Source organism: Antedon bifida, chromosome 7 (genome assembly GCF_963402885.1).
Source record: "Antedon bifida chromosome 7, ecAntBifi1.1, whole genome shotgun sequence".
In the NCBI taxonomy this organism is placed as follows: domain Eukaryota; kingdom Metazoa; phylum Echinodermata; class Crinoidea; order Comatulida; family Antedonidae; genus Antedon; species Antedon bifida.
The window spans coordinates 25,787,766-25,807,110 of record NC_136232.1 but is presented as its reverse complement, the minus strand read 5'-3'; the positions used below and the strand labels follow the sequence as shown (position 1 = coordinate 25,807,110).

The 19,345-nt window shown below is 32.9% G+C and overlaps 3 protein-coding genes across 4 annotated transcripts in view; 1 reads left to right on the top strand and 2 right to left on the bottom strand.

Moving 5' to 3' along the window:
- LOC144847407 (CNK3/IPCEF1 fusion protein-like) overlaps positions 1 to 9,785 on the bottom strand; it is a 31,963-nt gene extending 22,178 nt beyond the window's left edge. Inside the window, exons 1-8 of one of the 2 annotated variants that reach the window (XM_078703747.1) lie at positions 9,618 to 9,785; positions 7,530 to 7,693; positions 6,592 to 6,809; positions 4,980 to 5,109; positions 4,030 to 4,149; positions 3,312 to 3,374; positions 2,635 to 2,703; positions 1,609 to 1,871 (exon numbers count right to left, since the gene is read on the bottom strand). In XM_078703747.1, coding sequence (XP_078559873.1) covers positions 1,609 to 1,871; positions 2,635 to 2,703; positions 3,312 to 3,374; positions 4,030 to 4,149; positions 4,980 to 5,109; positions 6,592 to 6,809; positions 7,530 to 7,693; positions 9,618 to 9,684 — 1,094 coding nt within the window. In that variant the 5' untranslated portion in view covers positions 9,685 to 9,785. The remainder of the gene's footprint in view (positions 1 to 1,608; positions 1,872 to 2,634; positions 2,704 to 3,311; positions 3,375 to 4,029; positions 4,150 to 4,979; positions 5,110 to 6,591; positions 6,810 to 7,529; positions 7,694 to 9,617) is intronic. The other variant, XM_078703748.1, reaches the window with a different exon arrangement.
- Positions 9,786 to 10,050: 265 nt separating this feature from the next.
- LOC144847331 (trafficking protein particle complex subunit 3-like) lies at positions 10,051 to 12,716 on the top strand. Its single transcript, XM_078703620.1, has 5 exons — positions 10,051 to 10,146; positions 10,582 to 10,679; positions 11,023 to 11,122; positions 11,421 to 11,603; positions 12,030 to 12,716. The coding sequence occupies exons 1-5, from the start codon at positions 10,105 to 10,107 to the stop codon at positions 12,147 to 12,149; spliced, it is 543 nt and encodes a 180-aa protein (XP_078559746.1). The 5' UTR covers positions 10,051 to 10,104; the 3' UTR covers positions 12,150 to 12,716.
- Positions 12,717 to 13,255: 539 nt separating this feature from the next.
- On the bottom strand, positions 13,256 to 15,866 carry LOC144847819 (uncharacterized). The gene has a single exon (XM_078704346.1). The coding sequence runs from the start codon at positions 15,815 to 15,817 to the stop codon at positions 13,706 to 13,708; it is 2,112 nt and encodes a 703-aa protein (XP_078560472.1). The 5' UTR covers positions 15,818 to 15,866; the 3' UTR covers positions 13,256 to 13,705.
- Between the last annotated feature and the right edge of the window lie 3,479 nt (positions 15,867 to 19,345).

Genomic DNA, 19,345 nt, shown 5'->3' with positions numbered 1-19,345 from the left:
AAGGGTTAATATTTCTCTAGTACCCAACCCTTTGATAAGGTATGTATTGTTTACCTATAGTACTGTAACCCATAAAATGGAAATTATTTTTATTTTTATTTTATTCAATCGAAACCAACAGCGATAATTACCGCCACTAACAGGTTTGATACAAACAAAGCCAGGACTGTTTAAAGCACCTTGATTGGTCCTAACATTGATCAAGGGCTTCTCTCATCCAGAGCCCACCTTGACCACAGGTCTGAGGCAGATACTAGATGCAGGGGCTGCCATAAGAGTCAGCAGTGCTGATTTCAAATGCCTAACGGGACCCCAGCTCCGTATACAGCACCCGCTATTCCCAGATGGTCTCCCATCCAAGCTCTAACCAGGCCCAACGTCGCTTAACTTCGGTGATCTGACGAGAACCGGTGTTTCAACGTGGTAAAACAATTATGTTGTATAACTGTATATTGTATTAATATGTATAATCATTAATTCTAAATATACTCTAAATATGTTAATTATTAATATTATTGTAAAACACCATAAGGTAGCATTTCAGAAGATAAATTAGCACCATTTGTATTTTAGATATGCTAATTAAATCTAAAAATATTTATATAGTTATTGAATCTTCCCAATCCAAAAACATTCTTTTTAATTTTGAATCAGGGTTAATTTACGAATATGAACAAATAATATTATTTAAAATGTTCATCTGGATCTCTGTATAGTATTCAAATAATTTTTTTTTTTTTGGATCATCCAAAAGAAAAATTATTTAAAAACAAATAATATAGTAATGTAAACAAATTTAGAATGCACTATTACTATTAGTAAACCCATTATGAATTTATAAGTATGTTAACATTACAATTCTCACAATATCAGACAAGTATAGTATTGAAAAGTACTGTTTAAAGTGCCGACTAATATAATATATGAATACACAAAATATAAACAATTTCTTCTTATTGTTACAATTAAGACATGAAGGCTTATCAAATTTCCAAATGAATACACGTACAACATGAATATAGTTTTAATATATGAATAACAAATAACAAAGAGTAGATGAGAAATGAAAATGTCTTATTTAAATTTCAGTGATAAAGAATTGAATATAGAATACAATTAATGATATGTATGATTTTGAGAGGATAATATATTCTTGTTGACTTTAATAATTCACGTCATTCAGAACAAGAAACTCGCAAAGGTAAGGACACAAGAATACAACGTGCAAACAGTGAAGGATACAAGTATAATATATTATTGCAATTACTATTTAGTGGTGTAATGACTAACTATAGCGACGTGGACACAACACACAACAGTGAAGTTTGTATACAATGTAGTCTGAAGAAAGTTAACATTTTGTTCTAGGTTATGAACAAAACGGACAGAAATTACTCAAAAGGGAAAAATGCAGTGGCAAAACAGCTATGAGCACTCACTGGCTAAACCCAGGGGACCCAGAGCTTAAGGGATGAGCAGCCCCAATGCAAACCAAGGGCCTTTTCCATCTGCGTTACGCCACTGGGAAAATGGTCATAAAAAAATTTATTTTCTTCAAAATACATTTATATATAATGTGAAATTGAATACGTATTACATTGCATTTACCATTTCCTTGGTCTTCCATTGTCCTGAGGGCGCTCTTCACTGTGGTCTTCCAACCGACTTTTACTTTGTTCAAGAAGTTTCCTTCGGCTGTAACTCTTGCTGGCTGGTTTGCCGGGCGGTGCGTGCGCCTTGCCGGCCCATCTGTGTGAGTTGATAACGTGACCGGGTGTTTTTAGATTACACGGCCGCTTTTTTAACGTTAACACAACACCAGTTTTGTCCGCCTTTAGAGCCCCTATCAATTTGTTGTGACTCCATCCAACCTGTATATAAAAAAAAATTAAAAATATTTTGAAAAAATTGTTATTGTAACGACTCCATTCGACCTGTATAAAGAAAAAAAATGTTCTTAAAAAAAAATTCCTAATTATCATGAATTTATCTCACCAAATATAAAAATATGTTGTGTTTTTAACGTAATGTTGTGTAGGAGTTACAACATCTTATTATTTATTACAATATGAAACAGTTCTACAATAAAGACAGAATATGAAAATTAAATTATGTATTAGTTTCTTTGTTTAAGTAAATATATGCTTTTTTTGTTCGTCAAAAAATGAAACACACAAATAAAGACACGGAACATATGGATAATTAAAATGTGTTTTTGTTCATAAGTAAATAATATGCGTTCGCAGAAGAAGATGTTTGTTACTTTTATTGTTCATCATAAAATGAAACAGTTGTACAAATCAAGAAACGGAACAAATGGATAATTAAATTGTGTCAGTTCATTTAAGTAAATATTTATTGAGAGAAGAGTTTTTAATATAATAATACAAACAATCAGTACAATACGTTAGTCAACATCATTTTCTTAAAGTGAAACCAGAAAATTAAATGACATTGTCCTTTGAGATCAAAAACAATAGACCTTTCCGCTGCTTAACCAGCATTTGTTTACTTAGAGTAGGTCTTGTGATGCTTAACACATATTCTATAAAAGACTGTAAGAAAGGATCCAGTGGCCGTACAAGTCTCCTACACACAGTTTTTTCTCTGGACAGATTTTAAAATAATACTTACCACAGTTTGTTTGTTGATCTGTAAGACTTCATCACCAGGATGGATCTTTTCATTGATATGAGCCGGAGACTACAAAACAACAAATACATATTAATAATAACGGTCTAGTTATCTCTTACTCGTTAATAATAATATATGTATATAATAATTATAGCAGGTTTTTTTTTTATATCAATGGTTTTCTGCTAGAACGTTTAAAAGTTTTATATTTATATTGATTTTTTATATATTTGTTATCTACTCACAATTCAATTTGAATTGCAAATTTCAAAGAGTACAAAATAAAAGCCATAATAATATAATAAAAAATTAATAAAAATTGTTTTTGTTTTAAATAAAATAAAAGAAACTGTAATAGTAAATGGCTAGTATAAAAATATTTGATATCCAACATTTTGTAAATCAAACTATTTTTTTTTTTCAGATATTCATTTACAAGACTTATTAATTTTTTATTTTCAAATATTTACTAAATGAAGAAAACTAAAATGAGCAAAGCTTTATTTGTAGACACAGGTCAACTTAAGCTGATTAGATAATATATGCAACTTCCTGCAGGAAGTAAACAGGCAAATGCCTTTACTAAAGAAATGTTTCAATTGCAGCAATTCATTCTCAACAACTCTCTTTAAAATTAAACAAAAATTCAAAATAAAAATGAGAAAATATAGACTTACTCCTCTTTTAGTTTCTGTTATATAATGAATGCCATCCAGTGTTGACGTCTTAATGAACAACCCCTAAAAAAAGATTTGATTCAACATTTTTATTTAATATGAAAATTTGTTTGTTTTCATTCATTCCATCTTACCCATCCAAACTTTTATTTCATAATTGATATACATTTTATAAGCAATTGATTTGTAATTTATTCTGCTATTTTATAAATTAGTAAATTTTGTTAGACCAAATTGGATTCTATTGATAAATATATTTGTAAATTGTAATTAAATGAAAAATAGGCCTAAAGGGATTTTAATGCCAAACGACCTTTTATACAAAGACCCTTAAATTATATTACATACATCTTGTTACCTAAATTTTAAATTGATCAAAGTTATGAAGTTGTACATTATATATATATATATATATATATATATATTTTACCTGCTCTTTTTCACCAATGTTAAACTTCAATTTGACTTTTATATGAAGATAATTGCAATAAAGTTTTATCATATCACATCAACTTTTTACAAACATTTTGTTTAATTTCATCATCTTTTATTCTTTTTTTTGTATGTTGTATTGTGGCTTTAAAGACAATGAACCCTAGCCAAGTTAAGTTTATCAAAATAATTGTTTCTATCATCAAAATGCTTCACATAAACCAAGTGAGACGATGGAGCTGCAATCTCTTAATCCAAGTAATTCCTAATAATAGTGTAGGCTTACCAGTTGGACATCACTGCTGGATTTCCTCAATGTTACTAACTCAATATATGCTGGTTGTATTACTAAAGGATCACATGCGTTTCGGATAAACACTTCGCTCAAACTTAACAGCTCTTTACTCTGGGAAAAACAAAAATTCAAAATCAATTGTACCGTCTTCACAATCACAGCACCAGTAAATTATATTACAATAAATCTTAGCAAGTCATTGTAAAAACTATCAGTAAAAGTAACATTATGTTGTAATTAGCATTGGTTGTCTATGTCAATTTGCCTACCTATGGCTTGGTAAAAGTACATAGTCTAATTGGCACAAGTTTTACCATGTTTTTAAATGAAATTGACATTATTATTAATAAAATCAGTCATTACTTCACCATAAAGCTCTGTCTACACAATCAAACTTTATGTGACAAAAAAAAAATGTGATGTACCCATATATGGACATGATGATTTCATATCACTACCATATTTGGGAACATCACACTTTTTTTGTTTGATAGTAGACAGAGCTTTACATTAACATTATTATATTATCAGTAATGGTGAAGAGATGTTATATTTACTGTTATAACCTTATCTAGTTGATTGTGACTGGTATTAATAAATTGCAGAGTTAGACTGAAATATTACAGATAGCTTTATACATTTATGTACATTGCAAACAGGATACAAATAGTTAATATAAAAATTAAAATCACACACATTTATAATGTACAGAATACAAGAGCTGATGATAATGATATTCTAAAGTACAGTGATCAAAGGTCAATAACTGCCAACAAACCTTGTGTACATTAATATTGAGAAATGTTTTTATATTAAAAACATCCTTTAAATTAAAAAAAAAAATGATGATGGTGGTACGTTTGGATGCCCAATAGAGAGTGGAAAGGTGGACTGTCCCATTGTGTGGTAGGGGGTGTTCCTTGATTTGGTTGACAACATACCGTGGTTAATATTGCACGTTCAACAATTGCTGCATCGCCAGTGAGTTGAGAAAAGGAATTTAGTTTCATCACATGTTCCAATACTTTATTTCGAACTGCGATGTATTCAGGATTCCCGCAGAATGGAAGCCTGAAAAATACAAATATTTTGTACAAATATGCAATAAAGATTACAATAAAGAATACAATATCATAATAGAAAAACTCCTAACTTTAGTTTTATATAGGTGTATAATTTTATGGTTGTCACAGACAAATATTGAAGGAAACATCAGGGAGATCTCCCTGGAAACATAAATACCAAACATATTAAGTATGGGTATATATATCTCAAAATCCACCAACTTTTACACAAAAAATACTTTGATTTGACAAAATATGGGTGTGGTACAGTACAATACCACAGTAATGACATATTCATCATAAAAAACACATTTACATAAGATAAATATCAAACAGCCAGCATACGAATCTCATTACAGCCCTACTAATACTAAGTGAGAGAGAGAGCAGGTACTGTATATAGTTAGTAGTTACAGGTATATGTTATCCTTTTAAAGAGTCAGTAGTGATAACAGAAATTCTATTATGCTATATTTCATTGTATAAACTAAGGTTTCATTATATTTCTTCACGCTAATAAACATGGTATTTCAAATATTGGCAAAATTTACAATAGCATAGCAAGGATTAACAACACACAGATACACCTTTTGTCGGTAAATGATAATTTGACGTTTATAAGAATCAAACTAATACAGAATAAAAAGCCGTTTGAGTTTTGTTATTAGTGATTTACTATATAGTGTCTATTTTGGATAATTTATTAGAACACTAAAGGAAAATCCCATGAGAAATAAGTACTTTTCATTTCAACTGCTAAATGGTATTACTGTTTTATAAGTACTTTGAAGGTTAATGCATTCAACATATTACCTTTACATTAGATCATAACCACAACAACTATCATTTCTTTCTCATAATAATCCCACATCTCATCTTTTTTCCTGTTTAATTTTTCATATTTTTTATATAAGGAGCTATATAAGCTGCTAAGAATTAATGTTAAAATTGTGGCATTCGTCATAAGGAAATGGTTAAATAATAAAAGTCACTATCTCACATTAAATATGAACAAATGTGTCAACAATAAAATGTTGATTAATGTGTTACTTATTATAAAATGTGTAGCTACAAGTGTAAAGTACATTCAATAATTACATTGTTATATAAATAATATTTAATTTTTATATTTTAAATTTTTTAAATCTGTTAATCTTTGATGTGTATAAATTTCAAGTTCTTGTAGATGTTGTAATTGTGGATTGTAATTTTTTTTATTTGTCTGTTTTGGGTTTGTTTGTTTATCTTTAAATTTTTTTCTGCACACGAACAAAAATTCACAGTTAAAGAACAAAACTTAAATATTCCAATAAAAAGCACTAGCAATGTGTTTAGTAGCTGTTTGGAGTCTTTTTCTTGCCTTTAATAAGTTTTATATATTTGTTTTGTATTTGGCAGGAATTAAAAAAAAATATATAAACTAAACCACAGAGCAATACAGTATTAAATGTTTAATGTTCAATATTAAAATGTTGTTTAATGTTCCTACCGATCCAGCCATGAGATAAGCAGTTTTGCTGATGTTATCACATGAGTGACAAATGTTAATACGTCCGATGTTAACCCGTCTGTTCTAAAAAACTGTTCGTCGACTCTGGAGCCTTCCCGTTCCTGTTGTCGTTTGGACACCACACTGTGTAAGTGTTTGGCGTTGCAACTCAAGGAGAGTGTCACAGACTGTAGTGTGTCAGTGGGCAAGTTGTAATTCTGTGTGATAGAAAAAAGAAAGTAACAATTAGTCAGTGTATTAAATAAGCCTTCATTGTTTTTTTTTGTTTTTTTTTTGGTTGCTATTGGTAGTAATATTTGACAGGCTGCGAGCCTCTCGCTTTGGGACATCCCATTCAGGGGAGACTTTTATGACATTTGGGAAAGTCCTGAAGATGTACTACTATATATTATTATGGAAGAACTAAAATTATGAACCAGTGTAAACAAAAACAATCCTAATGTGGATTTTTATATTAAACATAGTAAATTATTATAAAATTTTTAATAATTTGGTGAACAGACAGAAATGTTGATTATCTTCCATTGTATCACTCACTCTCAACTGCTGCCAAGTGCTAGCCTTTGGCTTATAATTAGGAATAGTTTGAACAAGTCATGTCAATGTGTCGGTGATAAACAACTAGATGTGGAAAACACTAAAACTTTATAAGGTATAGAGCGAGGCAGCACACACAATTAATTAAAATGATGTAAATTTGGTTGCTGGTCGTAAAATGAAAGAATCCTAATCAGTGGTGTAAGGCTATGAGTGCTTACTGGCTAAACCCAGGAGCCCAGAGCTTAAGGGGCTCAAAGCATAAGCAGTCCAATGCAACTACCCATTGTTGGAGGGCCTCTAGAGGAGTGCTAAACCAGGGGTCTTTTCCCTGTGCGTTACGTTACGTTAGGCTACTGTTCTTATTAATAAAAACCTACTAAATCATGCAAAAGAACGATGGCTTCCAGCAGAAGTTCTTGATGACCTAGTTTCTGAATATTAAGATCTTCTAAGTCCTCAGCAGACAGAGATAACAATCTTGTTCCATTAACTTGATTGTCTTCAAACGTGCCACGATAACACTGTAAGTCATCGTCCAATCCTGTGAGCAGAATAATAACTAATTAATGATTATTATTTTTCAAGAACATTTATTAGTTTCAATAATGGCAAAATTAAGACATTATTAAGGAAGAAAACAAGTTTCTTGTCAAATACAGGTCCCTAAAGAAAAAGATAACAAGATAACTAAAGCCATTCATTTTTACAGTGTACACTCCGCCAAAAACCAACAAACTGTTCACAATATTTGTAAAATATATTTAGTGTTTACAAGATTCTTTCATCTAGTATACTAGTGTACAGTACTACTAGTGCCATTGTCACACACAGACACATAACTCATCATGAGGGCCCCTTACTTGTCAGCATTCCCTGTTTAGGGTCACCCTCTATAATCTAGGTCAAAAGTTTGTCAATGCAATTACTGAAGGTCAGCAGTGTCAATCAGTCTTAAAAAAAGTACAGAGGAGAAAATATACAAACTCCAGACAACCCTTATAGTGTACAACTCCTTAATATCTTTAAAAATCATTTAAACATCTTTTTGAAAACCAAAAACTGTGTTAAACAAAACAATTTGGAAAAAACCCCAACTTTGTGGAAAATCCCAAGGTGTCTGGAGTAAAGGAGTTGAATGCATTGTTTGCAACCAATTTACTTCATACTATTACAGAGCAAAACAATCATGCTTAGTTTTAACAAAATAAATGTTTTTATAACGCCAATTAGCATAAACAATAAATTATTTGTGTTGCATTGTAGATCAGAAGGGACAAAGATGAGAAGCATTAAAACAACAGTATTTAGATTTCAATGTATTGAATAAATTCTAAGATAAACAAATCCATTCTGAAACTTTTGTCTGATTTTATTGACTAATATAGATCCCAATTACTACTGTATGTGGACAGTAGGCCCATTCTGGTAGAATGATTCAGTTTTAAACTGTGGGCAACCATACAAGAGAAGACAAGGCCCATTCTGGTAGAGTGATTCAGACAATTTTTATGAATCACTCAATCAATTCAATGAAATTAAACAGATATCATAGAACCGACGAAAACAATCACGTTTGCATCGATGCGTGAAAGCAAAACTGTCAAGGCTAAGAAACTTTAAAGCCAACAAAAGATTGTTTATGTACTGTATATAAAATTTTTTTAAATAGGCTCAATCACAAAATATTTACAGTAATATATTATAAAAAAACATATAAATAGTACAGTAAAAAAAGAAGATTCTAATATCTTTGGAATTTTTAGTAGAAAAGGTGGGCGGGGTTACAGAGTATATACCAAGGATTTCTTTTTTTTTTAAATTTAGGGAGTTGTCGACCAGATCTACATAGACTAGAGTCAATTCATGGTTTAATGTACTGTATGTATAGTGGACCCACCCAAACCCACCCTTTATCAAAAACATATCTAAATAAATATTTTTAATTATCATCAGTAATGGTACTATATTGACATCCATCTGGTTCAATCATTTCATACCATATTGTTTTCAAATTAATAAATATTTAATCACTATCAGATTATTCGGCAGCAATCTGTGAAACTTTAATTGTAAATTTATTGTTTATGACTGTCAAAAAATAATACACTTCTTATATAAAGTTAAAGTCAATAAATGTTTGGTTTGTAACACAAAACCACCTGTTAATTAGCATAAACTAACTTGCTTATTAAATAAAAAAATATTAGACCCTAAAGTTATAATAATAATTTCAATCTAGCTATGTAAAATAAGCTCTCATACAATAACTTCCGGGTTGTTTTTGATGAGTATTGTTGACTCTTCCAGGCCAGGGTCGTGTCTCTGAGGTGATAAATCAGTCAAGTTTGTAGGTACCTTAGGCAGCCTCTCATGGCTGCTCATTCGTATATCCAGAACACAAACTTTTGGCTTTAGGAAACACCCCACAAAACACTGTAACCAACAAATAAAGAAAGCGATATTACCTTTCATCCATTCTTGAACATCTTGGACAGTCCAATTAGGTATGTTCACAATTTGAATCCATGCCATCGCATACAACAATCATACCGAAAATGTTGTCTATAGATTATCTAATTCACTTTCACAAAACTCACACTCTGCTGGTTCCGATGATTTGTGAACTTGGGACGAGCCATCATTTCCTTTTGTCATGGGAGAGTGCATTTAATAAAAAAGGGGTGACAGCTTTATATTTTTATAATCACAATGCTAAAATAAAGATATGTACATATTGGGATATTTTATATAATAACTATACAATTGATTAAATATCTTAATCATTATTTTTATTTATTCATACAATTTCATACAAGTATTATTTGAATATACTTACGCAATCTCTACCCTTACCAACAATGGTTGATCGTATGTTTTTCCGCAGAGTGTTTTTAGTCTGTGAAATGAAAAGTTGAGTATCAAGGCTTAGCCTAGCCTCAAACAGATATAAACATGTCAAGACAAGGTAGCAGAACAACAGACTCCAAAAAAGTGGTATGTATTGAAGCTTTATAGCCTAGATTATTCAGGTATTATTTTATAATCACGGTGTTTGCACGATTTTATAAATAATTCGTTGCTTTTAGTTTAGTAGGCTAGGCCTGGATATTGCAGTAATGTATATGCTGCTTGCTTCATTTACAGTAGTAGTTCAGTTGCAGTGGACCAACTGTAGCTAACAGGATGAAGCTACTAACCCAGGCCTAGCCGTGCACTCTTTGGTAAGGTCGTAGCTAGACTTCTAATTTATTTTAGAAGCACCTAAGCAGGAATGTAAGAAGCTAGCTACAGTAGATCAAGCCTGGGCTAGATATATATTATTGAAATTTAGAATTATGTAGCCTAGATAGAATAATGGGCTTTCTTTGCCCGGCGGTGGTAATTACTAATTGTACTTTAAAAAGAACAATTTTTATTTTGTTTTTATAGAGTCAAGAACTATTCACCCTTACTTATGGATCTCTTGTAGCACAACTTGTCAAAGACTATGAAAGTGATGAAGAAGTCAACAAACAACTTGATAAAATGTAAGAAAAAAACATTAAATCAAATTCCATACTACTGTTATGTAATATCAATTAATAGCATACATGTACTTATTTTTGCAGCCAATATTAAACAGTACTATACCTCAGAAATAAGCAGCCTGTAAAGCTCTGTCTACACTATCAAACTTGTTTGACAAAAAAAGTGTGATGTTCTCAAATTTGGTAGTGATATGACATCATCATGTCCATATATGTGCACATCACATTTTTTTGTCACATAAAATGTGATAGTGTAGACAGTGGTGGGTAAAAAAAGAATTTCACTCACATGCAAGGACTTCTCTACTATCTTTTTGTATCAATCTTTACAATCTCAATCTAGGGGTTACAATATTGGAGTGCGACTAGTAGAAGATTTTCTTTCTCGTTCAAACGTTGGAAGGTGCCATGATTTTAGAGAAACAGCTGATGTAATCGCAAAAGTAAGTAGTAGAGTAAATGTCTGTCTACACTATCAAACTTTATGAGACAAACAAATGTGATGTGCCTATATATGGACATGATGATGTCATGTCACTACCATATTTGGGAATATCACTACCATATTTAGGTACATCACACTTTTTTTGTCAAACTAGTCTGATAGTGTAGACAGAGCTTAAGCAGAACTTAAGAAAAAAGACTCCAACCAATTTATTCATGACCTACCGATTCAGATGATCAACAAAGGACTAATGGTGTTGCACAGATGATTGAATTTAAATCATTTTTGTTTTTTAGAATGGTTTTAAGATGTTCCTTGGTATAACACCAACAGTGGCCAATTGGAGTGCTGGTGGTGATGAATTTTCTCTGATATTGGACAACAACCCACTCACAGATTTTGTGGAACTACCTGAGGAACACAACAACCTTAATTATTCTAATTTATTATGTGGTGTAATTAGGGGTGCTTGTGAAATGGTAAGCAAATGATTAGTCTTTCAATCTTAGATGATTGAACTGATTAACCTTTCAATCTTAGATGATTGAATTGATTAGCCTTTCAATCTTAGATGATTGAATTGATTAGCCTCTCAATCGTAGATGATTGAATTGATTAGCCTCTCAATCTTAGATGATTGAATTGATTAGCCTCTCAATCTTAGATGATTGAATTGATTAATCATAATAAATGATTAATATAACTTGATTAATCTTTCAATCGTCTTGTTCAAAGTGGAATGAAAATAAAACAAACATTATTAGCTAGCTTAAATTTGAAAAATCTTTTTCAATGTTTATAGCGCCCTCTCTTGTTTTGCCAATATTTCACTTTCCCAAATTGGGATCTCTGATCTTTCTTAGATCAAACCAATTAACGTTATACATTATATCTTTATTTTTCAGGTCCAAATGGAAGTCAATGTAAGATTTGTTCAAGATGTACTTAAAGGCGATAACCAGACAGAAATCAAAGTAAAATTTATCAAACGGTTAGAAGATGCACTCCCAGCAGGAGAGGAGTGAGGTAAATGAAGCATTACCTTTTAACAACTCTTTTTATTATTATTTGTACTATTGTTATTGCACTGTACCAAATATGTGCATTACTATAGTATATAATACCCCAATTATTAAAACCAGTTGTGTACCTAAGATTTGTGAAGTTGGTGTGTACTGATGATGGAACCACACCCAAAATGGTTCAAACAGCACTAGTGATGATTTGAGACCACACCCAAAATGGTTGAGACTACATCCAAAATAGTTTAAACTGCACTAGTGATGATTTGAGACCACACCCAAAATGGTTGATACCACATCCAAAATGGTTGATACCACATCCAAAATAGTTGAGACTACATCCAAAATGGTTTAAATCGCACTAGTGATGATTTGAGACCACACCCAAAATGGTTGAGACTGCACCCAAAATGGTTAATACCACACTTAAAATGGTTAAGACCACACCCAAAATGGCTGGGATTAAGATGTATTTTTATTTATGTGATTTGAAATTTCCCAAATGCTCTAAAATTTCGGGATTCTTCCACAACAAATTGAGGATGTCATTTTATGAAAAAAAATAAATAACCAGAAATAAACAAAGAAAACTGGAAGATCGTATTTAACATTAATATTTGAACAAGTACAGTTAAATGTCTTTCTGTTTGTCAAAACAATAATCAATAATATGATTATTTCTCCCTCATTGTGTTTTATTTAAGATGTAATCATTTTAATAAATATGTAAATGCCAAAAAAACATATAAAATATTATAATTATGTAAAATATTGTGTTTTTCCGATTATATTTGGAGAAAGGTAAAAATAAAAGATAAATAATCAAGTCTACATTATGGTTGTATTGTTAGTGGTATGACTTGTAGTAGGTTTAGAATTTTCTTCGCTTACTTCTAAATTTAAAGAGTAGCGCTTGCACATATACAAATATATTTAATATTCGACTTCAATTTAATATATAAAAAACACTTACTAAATGTACGGTTTAAATATAATGGTACTGTATTAATATTAAATGTACTGTACATCATTTTAAGTTTTTCCCATGATGATTTTTTAAAGGTGGCCCTCTATTGGTAGAACCAATGCAATCTAACAACATAATGCTGAGCCCCGGAAATCAAAGTGTTTATCTGTGGCTGCGACACGATCAGTTTCACGCCCCTTAATAGACACCGCGGAGAATAGATAGTACTGTTAGTATTTGTTGCAGCCAGTCAAAGGACTGTTACAAGTTCCTATCTTGGCAAGGCGAGCTCAGTTGCATTGGTAGAATCATACACAACAAATTTTACCAAACACTGAGACTGATATTATTATAAAAACGGAATGAAAATACATTCTTTCATTAATTCTGTTACTTTCTATTTTTTAAATGTCCAGAATGCCAAACTCCATATTCATTATGATAAAGTCCTGAATCTTATAAATTTCAAGAAGTCGGTTTATAACGTATAAGTAATATACTTGGCACATTTAAAGTATTTACAGTTTTACAAATATATTGGCCGAAATATCTTAGATGCCTTCCCTTTTACAAATACATAATGTGTATATCTTTAATTGTCTTCAATCTGAACAACATGGTCAGCAGCAGCAGAATGCAGTTCACTTCCACTACGAATTGGTTCCTCTGATCGTGGACTACATTGATTTATTTCTGCATACACAATGGTGCTTGCTTGAGATATAGGAGATTTCTGGACGTTATTAGACGTTGTTGGCGCACTTGCTGCAGGCACAGTATCTCTTGCAGATGCCCCATCATTCACCAGTGGTCCACTATTGTGTATATTACTGCTTCCTCTTCCATCTGTTGTATCTATTGGTGGCACGACTTTGTTCGATTGTTGAGCAGTTGGATTACCTTGAATAGGTATTCTTCTCGGATCCCGTGGTGTTGTTGTTTTACTTCTTATCCGATCTCTCTCACCTCGAGTTTTCCGTTTCTTGTATAAATTCTGTAGTGATGATGCACCTATTACATCACTAGCGTTGTTTGCGTTCGGATGTACTCTATCTCTTCTGCGATTGTGTTGGTTTGGAGGCAAATTACGCATTTTATCGGTGGACGAATTTCGCTGATATTTATGTTGTATGTGCCTGTGGTGGTTGTTGTTGTAGTGCGATATATGTGGGACGTGTCTCGATCTGTGATGACGATTACGTGTCGCATGCGCACTCCGATGTGTACTAGACGAGTTATTAGCTTCTGGACTTGTCCTCAAAGATGAATGTCCACTATCAGTCAACGGACGAGTACTCTCGCTGGAATATCGATGTTTGCGGCGTGTAGAGGAGGACGGTGTTTCCGTAAGGTCACCACGAATGGCTCTTGTAACGTATTCGCTGCCTCTCGAACCACTAACGTTGACATACCGCTGTGAGTACGGTCGTCGATCAACGGTAAAGACTTGCTGCTGCTTTGGAGGTGTATTCTTATTGGCAGCAAGCGTTTTCTGTTGATTTTGTTCACGCTTTTTCTTAAAGTAAACATTACAAACAACTATTAACATTAAACCTCCTATTCCCAAACATCCTATAATAAAAATTAAGTACCAGTCACTTTCTGATGATGATTCAGCAGTATTTTCTCCTTCATTTTCAAATCGAATCGTTCCGGTAGCAATTGACGCTCCAATTGCGTTCTCGATTTCGCAGACAACATTCGTACCGTCATCTGCGCTGATAATTTGATATATTGTAAGTTCGTTCGACACACTTGAAATTGTTCTTATTGAAAATCTATCTGAACTTGTGCTAATAATATCACCTGCCATGAACCATTTGAATGTGACGTCAACTGGGTAAGCCTCTATGACAGAGCAAGTAAATGATATGACGTCATTCTGGTTAGAGATAACAGCCAGTATCGGATCCAGATTGACATATGGCCTGAAACTAACATGTAGTTGTTGAAATAGACATGATGTTTGCACCTCAAGACTTCCACCCGAAGCAAAGCATGCATACTCAGCTTCATGGTGATCTCGTTGTAAATTAAGTGTCATTTTAAGATTAATGGTGTACTCACTGGCGGTATAAGTTGTCGAGCTCATTGCTAATGTTTCATACCCTGTGGAAGATTTCTGTTTTAGCTCTAACTTTTCTCCTGATAGAGAAGCCTGTTTAAAAGCACACACAACGTCTAATTGCTCATCAAGTAACACGGTTCCAGTTCTGCTTATCAAACATGTTGGGAAATTACTTATAGGAATCGGTGTGACACTAACAGTCATACTGACACTTTCAAGAACACCGTTGTCGTCATCCACCAACGCGCATACGTAAACGCCAGCGTCGTCAGCAGAAACGAACGGTATTCGTAAGTCGTAACTTCCCGATTCGTACCCGCCGAATACCTGCCACTGTCGGGGAATCGTACCTCCTTCCGCGGCGGTAATAGTTCCAAAAGACCATTGTAGCAGATATTTCTTACTAATAACAGTACTAGGTGTATATGTACACATAAGATATAGCGTGTCCTCTTCTGCTATGTTGATGCTGTCAGGGAAGACGTCTAAACCACCTGACGTTAGCCCTATTTTTAGGCATATCATTACTATCAGAAATAAAAAACCGTTCGTAATGCAGCATTTTGATTCTTCGATGTAATTATCTATCTTTCTCCGTTTTCTAATCCTATAAAAACCACTGTATTTAGCTGACATTTCATCATTTGTTTAAATAAAAAGGCTGAGACAAGCGATCCATGACGAATGGCGGTAGGGGATGACGCTATAGCGTTTATTGCCATGGCAAACCAACTTACTATTGATTAGCTTCTAAACAACAGCAGTGCGTATAATGTGAACACTGACACAACGGTTGAATATGACAGACATTTTGAAAAGAATCAATTCTTTAGATCTCTAAAATATTTCACATTTTTTCCATGTCATTTTTTTATTTTTTTAAATAAAAATTAATATCGCATTCATACCCAAACTAATAGGCCTAAATACTCGGATACTAAACGAAGTAAATAAGCAACTGGTTCGAACGGTGTTTTAAAGCGAGTGGAACAAACCAAAGGGTTTTATTGATTTCCGTAATGTCTGCATATGTATACATAAGACATTTGTGTCAATAGGCCAATTGTAAAATATAAATTGCATAAACAGCTCGAACACAGTAGGCAGACTACCAGCATTCCGCGCGTCCTCAAAACAAACTCTTATTACAGGAGGAGCGTACGGTTAAATATGACAGACATTTTGAAAGAATGCTTCAATTCTTTAGATCTCTAAATATTTCACATCTTTTCCATGTCATTATAATTGTTGATTTTTTTTTAATACAAATTAATATCGCATTCATACCCAACTAATAGGCCTTAAAGTAGGCTAAAAAACCCCAAATAATAAGTAACTGATTCGAAAGGTGTTTTAAAGCGAGTGGAACAAAGCAAAGGGTTTTATTGATTTCCGTAATGTCTGCATAATGTATACATAAGACATTTGTGTCAATAGGCCAATTGTAAAATATAATTGCATATAACTCTCTTACACAGTAGGCAGACCATTAAGGCAGTTATTTTATACCTCCATGGGCAAACTACACCAGAATTCCGTGCGTCCTCAAAACAAACTCATTACATTACGTAGGAGGAGCGTATATTTTCTTATACTTATAAAACAGAATAGTTTGAAAATGTAGTGTAGGCTATAATAATTGGCCTGCGTGTTGAATTTGCATTTCCAACAGAAAGATAATCTGCCTTCCTTTTTGGAAAAGATGAACATTTTTTGATCATTACAATAATGTGACGTGGTAAAGTTACCAAGACAATTTATAATTCCGGTGATCTTCTTCATTCCTCCTCCATCAATAATAGTAGGTTCCATCAAACTCCTAGGCAACAGTAATGGGTGCGCGCCACGGGTATGGAACGTCAATGTATGGCGTGCTGGGTGTGCCATACCTCGGTACGTCAACAGATTGGGAAAATACAGCACATTAACACAATTGAAGGTGATAATTTAACAATAAAATGTCAGGGATGAAAATGAAAAATATATTTCAGCGATCCGATTTCTGTATTCTGTAACCTCCGAGGCCTGGAAGGGCCGATGCTCAACGACGGGTCAGAGTTGACATCTGCGCTGAAGACAGAGGGCCCTATTGCAATCGGCACGTGTGATGTCAGTCAAAACCTGCCGTTGGAACACCAGGACGCCAGGAAGCGGACGCACAGACGACAGCAAAACCACTCAGATCACCTATAAAGCATTATGTGACTGTATTCTATATAAATATAGATAACATTGTATTGCTGCTGCATTAGTGTTGAATACATTACATAATATTCATAAACCTAGCCTACATTTTAAACATGTTCTTTTTATTAAATTAATAATATTTTTGATAATTTTAGAAAGTAATCCAATGTCTCCTTTCTCCTAAACACATATTATTAAATATAAGAACATAAACTTATATTAACTCTTAATCATTTTCGGTGTAGGCCTATAGGAAACAATTATATAATGTTAAAAGTCAGAATGGACCATTCCAAACAAAGGGAAGTCACATAGGTTACTTGGGTCCCACACAATAGTAACCTACTTAATCAGGTTCAATACATTTGGATAGTATAATAATTATAATAGTACAAGAAAACAAATTTAAATGTTCTCAACTTACTCACTAGGAATAGAGTCGGTTTTTAACCGGAAATATCTACTAGTGTAGGAAATTCCCTGTGCAATTATCAATTATGTAGATATTACGAGGTTCAATAGAAGACGGATGGAGTGCATGTCCACAAAAAAAATGTTTAAAATAAAAAAATATAAATTCTTTATCGAATACAAGCTAATATCGAAATAATACAATTCAACTTCTTTTTCATACGTCAGAAATGTCCACATAGCTGATAATTCGATAATAATGTTTGCTATAGAGTGGCACGAATAGGCTTTCGTAGTTTTAACAGTAAAGGTATGGAAAGGCAAATACGACATAAACTGAGGTATACGCTAACTGATATTTGATTTATAAGACTAAACTTCTTTTATTTACTTTAAACGTCTTTATGGATACAAGATTATATTTTGCCAATATTTACGATCTCTGGATGACCGAGACACAACTGGTGCTGACCAGAGTTCAATTTAGACCTACTCTGGTTAGAGCGACGAGGGCGCATCCTATCACATTCACATCGCATTGTTTCTCTCTTAGTTTCGATGTACAGCGCTTATTAGAAGTTTCACAACATAAGAGGCAGTATATTGTTATTATAGGCAATGACTATATAACATTATTTAAAAATAGCAAACGTTTATTTTATCAAAATTTGTTATCAAAGTTGTTTTGGTTTGCAACACTCTGTTGTAATTGACAACGTTCACAACATAACATTGCGCCTGTGTAATACTATTCCACTCATATATTACCTAAATAGGCCTACTACACATTAAACAGGACAAAGGAGAAATCTTTATTCTAAATTTTAACAAACAAACATTAAAATAGAAAGTGGTTTTTGCTTTTATTTTATCATCTAAAAATGTTATAATAATTATTTGTAAATTATTTATTTATTGCTGCCAGATTGGTTGGGTGAGAGGAATGTTTGCATTTTAGTAATTTTAAGTGAATTTTGTACAAAAATGGTTTCAGTGATCCAAGTGACAAACTATAGTCCTAACCTTCTAACCTTGTGTCCTCCTTTAAAAAATATATTTCAGTAATCCGAGGATTCCTGTAACCTGTAACCTCCGCGGCCTGGAAGGGGCGATGCTCGGCGACGGGTCAGAGTTGACACCCTGCGCGCCGACAGACAGGGGCCCTCTGCAGTCGGCGCGTGGGATGCAGCCAAGACCTGCCGCTGAAACACGGTTCCCGCCAGGAAGCGGACGCTCAGACGACAGCAAAACCACTCAGATCACCTATAAAGCATTATGTGAATGTATTCTATATAAATATAGCATAACATTGTATTGTTGCCGCATTGGTGTTGAATACATTACGTAATTTTCATAAACCCGCCTATACATTTTAAAATGTCCTGTTTATTAAATTAATAATATTTTTGATAATTTTAGAAAGTAATCCAATGTCTCCTTTTGTTAAAACACACATTATTAAAGAAGAACATAACGTATATTAACTCTTAATCCTTTTCGTTGTAGGCCTATAGGAAACAATTATGTATGTTTGTCTTTCGATTACACACGGTATAATGTTAACAA